A 13,663-nucleotide genomic window follows, 5' to 3' on the forward strand; every position below is an offset into this window, starting at 1 on the left:
AGCAAAGCTTGAAACACCCACTCATGCCACTTGCTATGGACAAACATGGAAGGCTTACGACATTGTTTGAAATTCTCCCCTTTTTAAAAGAAAATAATTTTCTAACCTTGTTGTTTTGAAAATAACTTTCCAAATATGGACTGATGCAATGCTGTAATCCCGAGGCTGCTGAAAATTCTGGTGCCTGTGCTGCTGGCCACAATTCTCTTAAACAGCAAAATGAAATTAACAAAACCCTTGTCAGTCTCCTTCCTAGAGGCACTGACTGGAAAGCTATGAGCATCAGCAAAGGCAGGGACAGAGGCATATTATCTGGCATACAAAAAACAACACTTAGGCTACGTCCACACTAGAAATTCATTACCAGCACAGGAATACCAATATACTATACAAGCAAAGCACTCCTAGTATGGACACAGCTATAAAGCAAAGCTGCATTTTGTATTGGTATAGTAACACACCCATGAGAGAAACAAGCTATACCAATAAAAGTGAAGTTTTGCCAGTATAACTGCATCTACACTAGGAGCTTCTGTCAGCACAGCTATGTCAGTCAGGGATCACACCTCTTCACACCCCTGACTGACACAGCTGTGCTGACAGAAATCGGTAATATAGGCATAGCCACAGTTGTAAAGTTAGAGAGAACAATATTGTGCACCATTGTTTGAGAGAAAATATGTGATCGTGTAACATTTGTAAATTTGCTACAGGATTAAACATACTAGACAGAAGATGTAAAAAACATTTGCCATTCTCCACCACCAAGATCCAACAGCATTGTGCTGGGAAAGAAACCAAACCTAAATACCAGGAAGGATGATGGAATTTCTGCTAAGGTGCTGCTTTAGAGCCTGTTTGGACTCCAGCTTTTGTATCAGGTTCTACTTATAGATGTCTAATAAAATGTGACACTCTAATCTCCTCCAGTTGTTCCTGGCTGCTGCAAAGGGGAAGAGTCTGCACTACTCTACCATTCCAGCAGGATCTATTTTTCTCTCATAAATAACTCCAGTCCCTGCCTCTGTTGCTGTTCACAGCTTTACAAGTAGCCCAATTGAAACAGTCAATGCTTGACATTTATACACTGCTCCCCACGTTTCTGAATAGCAACCATGAAATTAAACAGTGCTGCTAGCTTTTTTCTCATGGAATAGTGCCTTTCCTTCTTCCACATTTTCTGAGGCCACTTCTACACAAAAAAGTTAGATTGACCCAGCTACATCACTCATGTAGAAAATCCACATCCCTGAATGACATAGTTAAACCAATCTAACCTCATGTTTAGACAGTACTACCTACTATACTACCTCTCAGGAAGGTGAATTAACTTCAATGATAGGAGAACTCTGTCCTGTAACTGTGGTATGTCTCTACACAGAAGTGATACTGCAGCTGTGCCACTGTAGTGGTTTAAGTGTAGACATAGCCTGAGTCTGCAAAGATTGTGTTTTTTCAATTGTGTTAGATCAATCGAGTTAAGAGAACTTTTCAAATGCATTAAATTAACACTCATTAAGACATAGAGTAATAAGTTTGAAGGCATTATCTGGCTGTGTTGTAGCCTAGCATAGGCCTTTTCAATCATATTAAGCAAACTTGATTGAGCTAACACAGGGGTGGCCAACTCGCGGCTTGCAAGCAGCATGAGGCTCTTTGGTCATACAAATGCAGCTGGGCTCTTTGCTGTTTATTGTTTGTGGCTCTTTGAAATTGACAAGCTTTTTGGGGGAGGGTAAGAGAGGAGGGGAAACTGACAAGTGAAACTGACAAGCTGCTGCCAAAATTGAGGGATCAGCATGAATGTGGCTCTTTGCGGATCTTCGTCTCTGATTGGTTGGCCACCCCTGGGCTAACATGATTGAAAAATACCCTTTTTGCCCACCAAGGCAGGGCCTGCTGTTTTCCCCATCTGCTCTTGCACCCAAACAATTTTGTTCAAACTTTCCAAAAATAATTCAATATAAAGAAGTGACTAAGTCCTGAAAATGTTTGTCTTAAGTTTCAAAAAGATATAAGCAACTGAAACAGGAGTGTAGAACTAGAAAATTTTTGCCACCTAAATTACAGAGGTGACTACCAGTTCCACTATAATAAGGTCTCTATGAATAGAAATTCCATACTTGACTAATAGGTGTCTAGCAGTAGAAACATACTACCGACTACCTGACTGGGATGGTGACAGTGACTGTGAAATGCTCAGGGAGATAAGAAAGGCTACAAAAACAGAAAACCCAATAATAATGGGGGATTTTAACTATCCCCATATTCACTGGGTATATGTCACCTCAGGATAGGATGCAAATATAAAATTTTAACGACTGTTTCTTGGAGTAGTTAGTCCTGGAGCCCAGGAGGAGAGAGGCCATTCTTGAGAATATAACCTAGATGAAGCTACTATAAGGTGGGTGCATAATTGGTTGGAAAACTGTTCCCAAAGAGTAGTTATCAATGGTTCCAAGTCAAGCTGGAAGAGCTTTTCAAGTGAGGTCCCACAAGGATCAGTTCTGGGTCCGGTTCTGTTCACTATCTAAATATGATTTAGATAATGGCATAGAGAGTACAGTTATAAAGTTTGCAGTGGATACAAAGCTAGGAGGAGTTGCAAGTGCATTGAAAACTGGAAAGCAAATTCTAATGAGGAAAATAGAAAGGAACATAAGCTTTGGATAGTCAAGTGTAAAATATAATTAGGTAGGCCAAAAAAAATTTGAAGGACAACTAGCAAAAGCAGAAATTAATAAGTGAGGTCACTGGACGATTAAGGTGCTAAAGAAGCACTCAAGGAAGACAAGGCCGTTGTGGAGAAGCTAAATGAATTCTCTGCATCAATCTTCACTGCAGCGGATGTGAGGGATATTCTAATACCTGAGACTTTTTTTTAGGGGACAACTGTAAGTAACTGTCCCAGATTGTGGTGTCAATAAAGGAAGTTTTGGAACAACTGATAAATTAAACAATAAGAAGTCACCAGGAACTAGATGGTATTCACCCAAGAGTTCTGAAGGAACTCATCCATGAAATCACAGAACTATTAAAAGTGGTATGTAACCTATTGCTTAAAACAGCTTCCATACCAGAGGACTTGAGAATAACTAATGCAATGCAAATTTTTAAGAGAGACTTCAGAGGCAATCCTGACAATTACAGGTTGGTAAGCCTAACTTCAGTACCAGGCAAATTGTTTGAAACTATAGCAAAAGAACAGAATTATCAGACACATAGATGAACATAATATGTTGGGGAAGAGTAACATGGTTTTTGTAAAGGGAAATCATGCCTCACCAATCTATTAGAATTTTTTGGAGGGGGTCAACAAACATGTGGCTAAGGGTGATCCAGTGGATATAGCGTACTTGGTCTTTCAGAAAGCCTTTGACATGGTCCTTCACAAAAGGTTCTTAAGCAAAGTAAGGAGTCATGGGATAAGAGGGAAGGTCCTCTCATGGATCGGTAACTGGTTAAAGATAGGAAACAATGGGTAGGAATACATGGTCGACTTTCAAAATGGAAAGTACTAAACAGTGGGGGTCCTCCAAAAATCTGTAAGGGGACCAGTGTCGTTAAGCATATTCCTAAATGTCAGAAAAAGGTGGTAAACAATGAAGTGCCAAAGTTTGCAGATGATACTAAATTACTGAACGCCAAAACCGATTGCCAAGAGTTACAAAGGGATCTCACAAAACTGGGTGACTAGGCAAGAAAATGGCAGATGAAATTCAACGTTGACAAGCACAATGGGCACATTAGAAAACATAATTCCAACTACAAAAAAAAGTGATGAGATCTAAAATAGCTGTTACCACTCATGAAAAAGATCTTGGAGTCTTTGTGGATAGTTCTCTGGAAACATATGCTCAATGTGAAGTGGCAGTCAAAAAAGCTAACAGAATGTTAGGAACCATTAGGAAAGGGATAGATAAGACAACAGAAAATATCATAATGCCACTATAAACCCATGATACACTCACATCTTGAATACTGCATGCAGTTCTGGTCATCCCATCTCAAAAAAGATATATTAGAATTGAAAAAGGTACAGAGAAAGACAATCAAAATTATTAGGGTATGGAACAGCTTCCATACAAGAAATTAAAAGACTAGGACTGTTCATCTTAGAAGAGAGTTGACATGGAGGGATACGATGGAGGTATATAAAATCATGAATGATGTGGAGAAAAAGTATGGTCTACCCCTTCTATAACAAAAGAATCAAGGGTCACAATGAAATTAATAGGCAGCAGATTTAAAACAAACATGAGGAAGTATTTCTTCACACAATGCACAGTCAACCAGTGGAAATCGTTGGTACAGATGTTGTGAAAGCCAAAATTATAACTGGGTTCAAAAAACAATTAGCTACATTCATGTAGAATTGGTCCATCAGTGGCTATTAGCCAAGAGGGTCAGGACCTAAACCCCATGCTCTGGATGTTCCTAAACCTCTGACTGCCAGAAACTGGGACTGGATGACAGAGGATGGATCACTTGATAATTGACCTGTTCACTACCTCTGAAGCATCCGGCTCTGGCCAATACTGGAAGACAGTATACTGGGCTCGATGGACCACTGGTTCTTAGGGTAGCTGCTTTTCTCTACTGGGGGGGGGGGAAAAAACAAAAAACTCAGAAACACAAAAAGATAGCTTATTTTTACAGTTAGATCTTCTCATTACTGTGGCATCCACTGGATAGATAAAGGGTAGTAAACGGACAAGGTCCTGTACAGAAATGAGTTAGAGATTTTTAGCCAGTGTTTTTTCCCTCTCTATTTTGAAAGGAATGTCTCTAAATTTAATTTTTTAAATTTAAATTTCCTAATATTGACATATTACAAGAGTCCTATAACTTCCACATTACTACATGAAAACAATTTTAAAATACATACTGAGAGCATTATTTTCAAAATATTTTACAAACCTTAATTTGGGAACCTCGCCAGCATATCATTTTGCGCTATATAGTCCATAATTCTTTTAATAAACCTGTATTTTATAAACTACAGTAACATCACCTACCAACAAAATTAGGTAAAGCTCAAGATTTTCAAAAGTGACTACTTTTGGGTGCCCAACTTGAAAAACCTTGTAGGGTCCCAATTTCCAGGAGGCAGGTGCTCAGCACTTTCAAGAAGTCAGGCCCTTTAAAGGTGTCAAATTGAGTTGCCAGAAATTGAGGTACCCAAAATTGCTAGCCAGAAGATTCGGCCTACTAAACACAAGCAGATACAAAAGACAAGGGGACCTACAGGTAAGGGTCATTGCACTGGAAAGAAACTGAGCCTCCACTCCACCAGATGCCAGAATTATCATCAAGATGCTATCCTACACCACTTCTTGAGGCTCCATCATTCATATCAGCTTCTAGCTAATAAGTTTCTGATACATGTGAAGCTCTAACTCCCCACTAACTCTTCAAAGGAAGAAGAGTCTCTCTTCCTCCTCGAGAACCTCCTGAATGCTACAAAGATGCAGATTCTCACAGCTTTAAGCCACCTTTTGTGGTTTCTTGATGATGAACTTGCTGAGAGGATCTCAAGGCACAACTTCAAGCAGCCAGCTCTAAGCTGCACCAGTGGCCAACAGCCCCCAGGGGTCTATTCTGGCAGCTGGGGATCACTGAGGCATAAGGACACCCCATCAGACCCCCATACTGGGAGCATATATATACTACAACTGCTACAGCCGCACAGCTGCAGTGTCATAGCGTAGATGCTTCCTACACTAACGGAAGCGGTTTTTCCATCGATATAGTTAATCCATCTTCTGAGATACAGATTTCTTCCATTGACCCAGACACATCTACGCCAGGGGTTTAGTCAACCTAACTTCAGCACTCAGAGCACAAAATTTTTCACCATCCTGAGCAAAGCAGGTAGATTGATCTAATTTTTAAGGACAGACCAGGCCTGAGAGAAGTTTCAAAATAATGCCAATACATTGACTCCATGCCACTTAGGTATTCTATTTACACAAAAGCAACCCTCATGGTGGCAAGCCAGATTTACATCTGCTTTTTAATCAAGCAGTGCAAAAAGCCCTTCACAAGAGTTGAAAATCTGGTCTCAGCTTTTCAAATTTAAACTTTCTTCCAGCCTCATGGTTGCTGTAAAGAAAGGTGGGGAAGAAAAGAGGTCTCCCCCCCAACCTCTCATTTTAAGCCTTCTTCTCTGTAAATAACACGCCTGTTCTCCATAGGTTCCTAATATGTAAATCACAGGGTGAAATTGACAGGATTCTTGATAGTTTCACTACTGCTCAGGGGATTCTGAACAGCAGCACTGAAACTCAGTTTTGTTAAATTCACATTGCTGCTGCTGCTGCTGCTGTGAAGGACTATAAAAAGTAGCAATAGCCATTGCTGCCTAAAACATCAGAAAGACAATGTTGCATTTGCCCACCTTATAAGAGTTATCTTGAAATTGTAAAATGCTTATACTTGTATATAAGCTTTAATTCTGTAGAAATTAATAGCTTAAGTTCCAATGCCCACAAGGGAAATCTTCCTATTCACTAACAGCAAGTGCATTTTTCGAGGCCCACTTTTGTCTTCACCCTTCCCCTTCAACATTCCTGTCTACAATACCTTTATATCAAAATAAGCAAAAATTTCTGGATATAAAGTTTTATACCTAACAGAATATTTGCTATTTTACTATTGAGATCTATACCACTTGTAGACCTGAATACAGAATTAGAAGTTGTTTCTTCTGAAGCACTTGACATTTGAATTTATTACTATACTGCTACTCCTAAACCTATAAAAGCAGGAGCAGCTGGTATTCAACCCTCTGCTGCTGGAAAGCAGAGGAAGGAAGAGAAGGACACATACTTCTTTCATATTTCAACCAGCCAAGGAGAGAGTACCTGCCTCTCTTATTCCTGCTTACAAGTTTAAGTAGCAACACAACAAAAGTTAAAATAGCACCTGAAAGTTAACACCGCTGCCCCTTCAAATCGTATGGACAGCAACCACAGCAAAACTCAGCACATTTTTGTAGATTTTATTTTGCTGTTTCTCACACATAACTCATTAGAAAAAGTTGCGCACTCACAAGTAGGTGAGTGCTATTTCCAAGCTTTTATTAATACACTGCCTCAATGAAAGCAATGTCAGGAGTGCATTTCCTTGCACTGTTTAGTGATGAAGATGTCAATTTTTGCAAAAGAAAACAAAATCTACAGCTCTGGTCTTGGCAGCTAAAGTTGGTCCCATGGCAATATAGGATCCTATTTGCATACCTGCTGTTCCTCCTTATAATTAGACTTGGAAGGATTAGATTTTTATTGATAAATCAGTGGCAAAGGTGGGACAGGGGGGCCCAAGCCCACAGGCGTTGGCCTGCAGGGGGCGCCAGGCTGGCCCTTCACAATGCTCAAGGTATTGGGGGTGCCTGCCCCTCCAGTGCCCCCCACCTCTTGTGTGTCGTGAAGGGGCAACCAGGCGCCCCCACCCCAGACCAGGGGAGTGAGGCTGCCCCATCCAAGCTGGCACTGGGCTGGACCAGCAGGTAATGCAGGGTGCCAGGTCGGCCCTTCACGATGGGCGGGGAACGCAGGAGGATGAGGGGCACCTGCTCCCGCTCCTGTCCCCCCCCCACCACGTGTTGTGAAGGACCAGCACGCCCCCCAAGCCTCGGTGGGTGAGGCCGCCCTCATCCAAGACAGTACTGGGATGTGGAACTAGAGAGAGAGAGGCAGGCGCCACATGGCAGGTAAGTGTGGGATGGGGGGCAGCGGAGTCAAGCCTCACGTCCCCCCTCCTCCAGCCCACAGCTACAGACACCCCCTCCAGGGTAGCACCAGGACCCCTCCTGCCCTGCCCTGCCCTGCACTGTATGGGCGGGGAGCCCGCAAATGCAGGCTTTGCCCCCGGCCGCCGAAGACCTACAGAATGCCATTGCGATACATGTAAGTAAATGTCACGTTCACCACACACAAATTGACCAAAAAAAATAATCAATGATAAACAAAATTTACAGATAGGCAAAGTATGAAAAATGCTGCTTGAGATCTTACTGGAGTTTGATTTAAGGGTATCTATTTTGTATAGTTTGACTCTGAGGTTTTTTGCCTTTCTCTGTAGCACTGGACATGGGTCATTAGAGTAAACTGTGGACTCCCTGTAAGTTGAAGTCTTTAAATCACGATTTGAGGACTTGTCACTTAGCCAGAGGTTATAGACCTACTGCAGGAGCAGCTAGGTGAGATTCTGTGGCCTGCTGTGTGCAGGTTAAACTAGATTATCAAGATGGTCCCTTTGGGCCTTAAAGTCTACAAGACATGTGATATTGACAATTTGTGTTTTAACAGTTTATAAATGTTTAACTTTTTGAATCTCAATGTCGACTGTCATTAAATAATTACTAACTGATTCCCCTATTGTCTGATGCATACCCTATAATTTCCCACAACTGTGAAAATTGTGATCAATAAAAACTGAAATTATTTAAAATAAACTTTGATAATTACCCATCTAAATTATTTTAAAAATTGAATTCTGTCAAGCCTACATATAAAGTAGCAGCAAGTTTACAATACGTTCCATTTCACTAACTTGCAGAAGATAAAGGCAGCAAAAATGATAGAGTGATCTGGTGGATCCTGGATTTTTATACCAGTTCTGATACCGAACTGCTGTGTAATCTTTGGCCGGTTACGTCACTTCTGTAAGTCTGTCTTCCCTCCCACCCTTTGCCTGTCTTGTCTATTTAGATGTTGGATGTTCCAGGTGCAGATCTTCCTACCATCATTCATACCCTTGTCACTTTAAGATTAGCCTACTGCAATGCACTCTACTTGGGACATTTTAAATCTATTTAGAAGTTGGAACTGCTGCAAAAGGCAGCTGCCCACTTAGAAAGCCAGACTGAATGCACATGCCATCCGTGCTCCAGAATCTGCATTGCTTATGTGTGAGTTTATGGATAAATTTTAAAGTGCTGGTTTTACCTATGAAGGCCTAAACAGCTTGGGACCAGCCTACTTAAGTCCCTCAGTATGATACATTGCCATGTGTGACCCATCCGTGCCCAGGGTAGCCAAATGATAATGCCAATGTCAGGGCAGGCTGCAAACGGAGAGCAGATTCTTCCAGCACTGGTGGGTGGCACTGAAGCCAGACTTCCCAACCAGCTACAAACTGCACTTCTGAATCCCCACAGAAGCCAGTACACAAATGCACACGGCCCCCTTTACTGCATTCCAGTTCCTCTGGCTTCCAGTCAGCTACTAGGTCCAGTAAAGAGACCAGTTGTTTTAACTCTATGCTCTTTACTAAAAAGGTTCCCTCTGACCCGAAGGGGTCAGCCACAGTACCAGTTCAATGTAAGTTTGGATCTTACCTAAAATACCAAGCTGCCAGCCAATCCTTTAGTAACTAGAACTAAAGGCTTATTGTAAAAACAAACAAACAAACAATGAGAGAAACGTTAAAGGGTTAAAGCAAATCAGATACATACAAATGATTGAAAGTCCATATACATCAGGTTTCTAGAAGAAATGTGGAGTTGCAGGCTTGTACAGTCTCCTCTGGTATACATCCAGTACCTAGATGGGCCTCAGTCCTTTGTTACACAGCTTCAGTTGCAGATGACTTGATCCAGAAGTAGATACCTGGCTGAAGCTCAGGATAGAAGGCAAAATGGTTTCTGTGCTTTGAACTATATATCCTCTGTCTCTGGCCATGTGGCCTGTGGAAACTTACAGGAGCTAAAATGGAGTCCAGAGTCACATGGGCCAATCCTGGTAACTCTTCAGGCATGTCTTTAGTTTCTTCTTGGGCCCTTTGCTTCTGTAAAGGTTTTGGGGGGCCATTAAGTGGGCTATTGTCCTGCCGCCTCTCTGTCTGGGATGTATCCCAGCCAGCACAATTTGAAATACAGGTACATCAAATATGTCCCTAAACTTCCACTACACACAACACATTAATATAGACATCATCATCTTACTTAGCACTTTATAGCCATTCTAACAGTACCTGACATGGCATACCTCCCATGAATTATGATGATTTTGACATTGATGTTAATCAATATGACAAATGCTCTCCCCCCCATCTACCCAGCATGACACCCCCAACACGAGACTGGTGTAGAAAGGAATAATCGGAGCTCCTGAATACAACTTAGGGGCCCCCTCATTCAGATAGCATGACACCATGGTAGCTGTGAGTGAAGGCAATAATGCTAGACGTCCTGACAGCAGTCCCCTTCTCTATCACGTCAAGGAATATTTTCCATAAGGACCAAAGGGCTCTGGAATGTCCTCATGTCCCTCACTCAAAAGGGCCCAAAGCTACAGATTTTCAGGGCATGCTGCATTTGTTTTTCCTGGCTTCTGAGGAGGGATAGGAGAGACTGATGTAGTAACCAGTAACACTGAGATGTTATTTGTATTTACAGATGAGGCTTGGTTGTAAGGGTGAGATGACTGAAATCTGTATTTTTTTATTTTAAATAACCAGGTGAGTGTTTCTGAGTTGGGGGAAGGGGGGCACTTTTTGTTGTTCTAAATGAAAGAAAATAGATTGTTAGCTCTTAGATACAGAGACTATATCCTTCTGTTTGTATAGGTCCCAGCAGTTGGGATCTTTCCTGTATTGGACTCTGGTTCGGGCTTGGTATAATATAAATAATAAAATGTCGTTGCTCTCTTCCTACTAGGAAGTCCAGAAGTCAGAAATAAAATATCCTAGGCCTCTCACCGCAAGAACCTACTGAGATCTATTTCACCTTTTACTGGCCTCAGGCTATTTGGTGCCATTATAATACCCCCACTGCATCTAAAGAAACAGAATTTTTAACTCTGGTCTCAGCAGATAGGTAAAGGAAGAACTGATTTTTCAAGTACTCTAATTTTTTTTTTTTTTTTTTAAACTCTTAAGATGTCAAGTCTACAGGCACTCAATTTATAATTTTAGTGCCCCAACCTTCTCCCCATCCCCCATACACTTTATTTCAGTTAAATATGTGCCTTTCATCTTTAAGAGTGAACATATCAGTTATACAAAAAGAAATATAATACTAAAAAAATGACTTACTTCAGTACTGACATGTCTTGTTAAATCAAGAATAATTTCTCAAAAACCCATAGGAAATACCAATATCCATTAAAAAAGGATGTTGACAATAAAAAAACTGACCATAAAAAAAGTGACAGCATAAATGTAGCACAGCATTGGCATGCCACAATAAGCCCCCAATCCTAGAAAGATTTACACAGATGCTTAACTTTATGCACTATGAGTAGTCCCACTGAAGTTAATGGGACTACTCACAGCATGTAAAGTTAAACACCTACTTAAGTCTTTGCAAGAATGGGACTTAAGATAGAAAATAAACCCTGTTCAGTAACTATTTTAATATGAGTGAATATTAAAATTCAGGTCCAGGGGCTGGAGGAATAAGCCTTTCTCCAACTCCCAGCCCCATAACCTATTCCTGGCTCACAACCGTTCCGCTTGAGAAGGCTCAATAGCCAGCTGCTAAGAAAAAGAACTACAAACTAACTGGCTGGCCACTCTAATACCTGCAGTGGGATTGAGTGGGAGAGAATTTATGGCTTCACTATCCCTACGATCATTGCCAGGTGCTGGAGCACATCCAACCATGGCAGCAGACTACTTGCTTTTGTGGGAGATTAAGGCAATGAAAAGTTCTTCCACCTCTGGGTATTACTCTTAAACATCCACTCTGATCAAATGCAGATTTCCTGTGTGGCTTTAAGACAAGTCAGCCAGTGACTATCATACAGCCTCTCAATCCTCAGCGATGATAATTACAGAAAATAAAGTTGGCTCACTGAGGGAAAAGGATGCAGCATACACTAATGCCTTCAACCAGACCAGAGAAGTGGGAGATTAAGACAGAAAAATCAATTTCAAGTTAACTACAAGTTTTCAATCCATAACTAAGAAACAATCCCTAAACAGGTTTACATATTTCCAAAATAGGAAATGGTACTACCTATGTGAATCATGTTAAGCACATGCACATGTCTGCAGGACTGGGGCATTTGATTATTATAACAACCTCTTCCTCACTTCCACCCACTACCACAAAAATATAAACCTCAAGTATTTCTAGATTTTTGAAACAAGAGGATACTGTTCTTAAGCCCCAATCCTACAATTGTAATGAGGTTTCATGTGGACACAGGACCTGTGCAAATGCTACTGCACGACTGGGCCATTATAGGAAATAATGTCAGCTATGGGGATTTGGAACACAGAGGAAGAATGAGAGAAAATACATTGCATCAGGCTGCAAAGTTGTCAAGCCAGAAACATCTGAAAAATTTAAGAGATGGGGAGAAGGAGGCACAGGACTAGGAAACAGACACTAGAAAATGCTGATTTGCCATGTGATTTTGGACAAGTCTCTGTCCGTTTCTCCAGGGTCCCATCTGAAAATAAGAACACTTAAGTTGCCCCCCACCCTCAGAGATATCAAGACAAATAATTTAAACATAAAACATAGAATAAAGGGAAAATGTTTTCAATCTGGAACTGAAATTTACAATAAAACTGTTCATCACCAGAGCAAGAAGCTTTAAAAATAATGCCTTCAACCAAGGCCCTGTAAAGCTACTGACACTGTGACACTGTGAGTGTTTCACTGAAACCAACCGGCAAAGTCCATCCCCAATGAGCACGAGAACTATTTTAACACGAATGCAGGTAACGGGGGGGCACCTCCCCCCTCTCAGAAAGAAAAAGCTCAGCGCTGGGAGCAGGCAAACCCCGAGGAGTAAGGCTACCGCTGCACCCCACTCTGTGCCAGCATAACCCCCAGGCGGGGAGACGTGGGTGCACAGAGAGGGCCGCGCGGGCTGATGGTGCTGGGTGGGGAACATCCCACAGGCCTTAAATCCCCAGATTCTGGCTAGGCAGCAGGAGCCTGGATCCCGGGTTCCCTGCTTCCCTCCCTATCCGCCTCTGCCCCACCATCCCTCCCGCCCCGCCGCCAGCAGCCCGCAGTAACGCGCGGAGGGGAGTGGAGGGAAGGTGCAGGCCGCACGGCCTGCGCACCCGGTTCCGCGAGCCCCCGCTCCCCCGCCCGCATGGATGCTGCTGCCCTCCCCGCCCCAAGCAGGCTCCGGGCAGCGGCGCCGCTTACAAGCCCCGCGAGGCGGCCTCACCTTCGCACTGGTTTTCTGCGACCCGCCAGGCGTTTTGTCCGCCATCTTGATTCTCTCTCTGGCACAGCCCTGGCGCGGCGAAGAATCGAGCACCGATTGAAGAGGGGAGGGGACTGGCCGGGCTGAGGTGGGGGGGAAGTGCGCCGAGTCGATGGCCGAGCTAGCGATGCGGAGTGCCAAGGAGCGGCGGCGACCTTCGGCCTGAGCGCGCGGCAGGGAGGGAGGAGGGTGCGATGCGCGCGGCCAGGTCGTTCTGCTTCGTGTCGCTGGCTCCGTCACAGGCCCACCCGAGCCTGCCGCTGCTGTGTGTCACGCTCTGGTCACCTTACCCTCCCCCGCCCCCACCCCCCCGCTGGCTCAGCGTGTCGCGTGGACTGGGCGGGGAGGAGACGTAGGGAGCTGCTGTGGCTGTGTAGGGAAAGCTGGGTCCAAGGCAGCCGGAGCTGGCAGACAGCGCTGCGGTCCCACTCAGGCCGCTGAGCAACCTGAGCATTGCAAGGCAACGCAATAGCTGTCCGATTTGC

The 13,663-nt window shown here is 43.1% G+C and overlaps 1 protein-coding gene across 6 annotated transcripts in view; it reads right to left on the reverse strand.

Annotated features, from left to right (window-relative positions):
• Positions 1–13,219, reverse strand: part of U2SURP (U2 snRNP associated SURP domain containing) — a 60,502-nt gene extending 47,283 nt beyond the window's left edge. For 4 of the 6 annotated variants that reach the window (XM_067556756.1, XM_067556672.1, XM_067556509.1 and 1 more), the window contains exon 1: positions 13,140–13,219. In XM_067556756.1, coding sequence (XP_067412857.1) covers positions 13,140–13,184 — 45 coding nt within the window. In that variant the 5' untranslated portion in view covers positions 13,185–13,219. The remainder of the gene's footprint in view (positions 1–13,139) is intronic. The other 2 variants (XM_067556444.1, XM_067556585.1) reach the window with 1 other exon arrangement.
• Positions 13,220–13,663: the final 444 nt, after the last annotated feature.

This window comes from Emydura macquarii, unplaced genomic scaffold (assembly GCF_026122565.2).
Source record: "Emydura macquarii macquarii isolate MOO-44397 ecotype Brisbane River unplaced genomic scaffold, CSIRO-AGI_Emac_v2 contig_18, whole genome shotgun sequence".
NCBI classification, from domain to species: domain Eukaryota; kingdom Metazoa; phylum Chordata; order Testudines; family Chelidae; genus Emydura; species Emydura macquarii.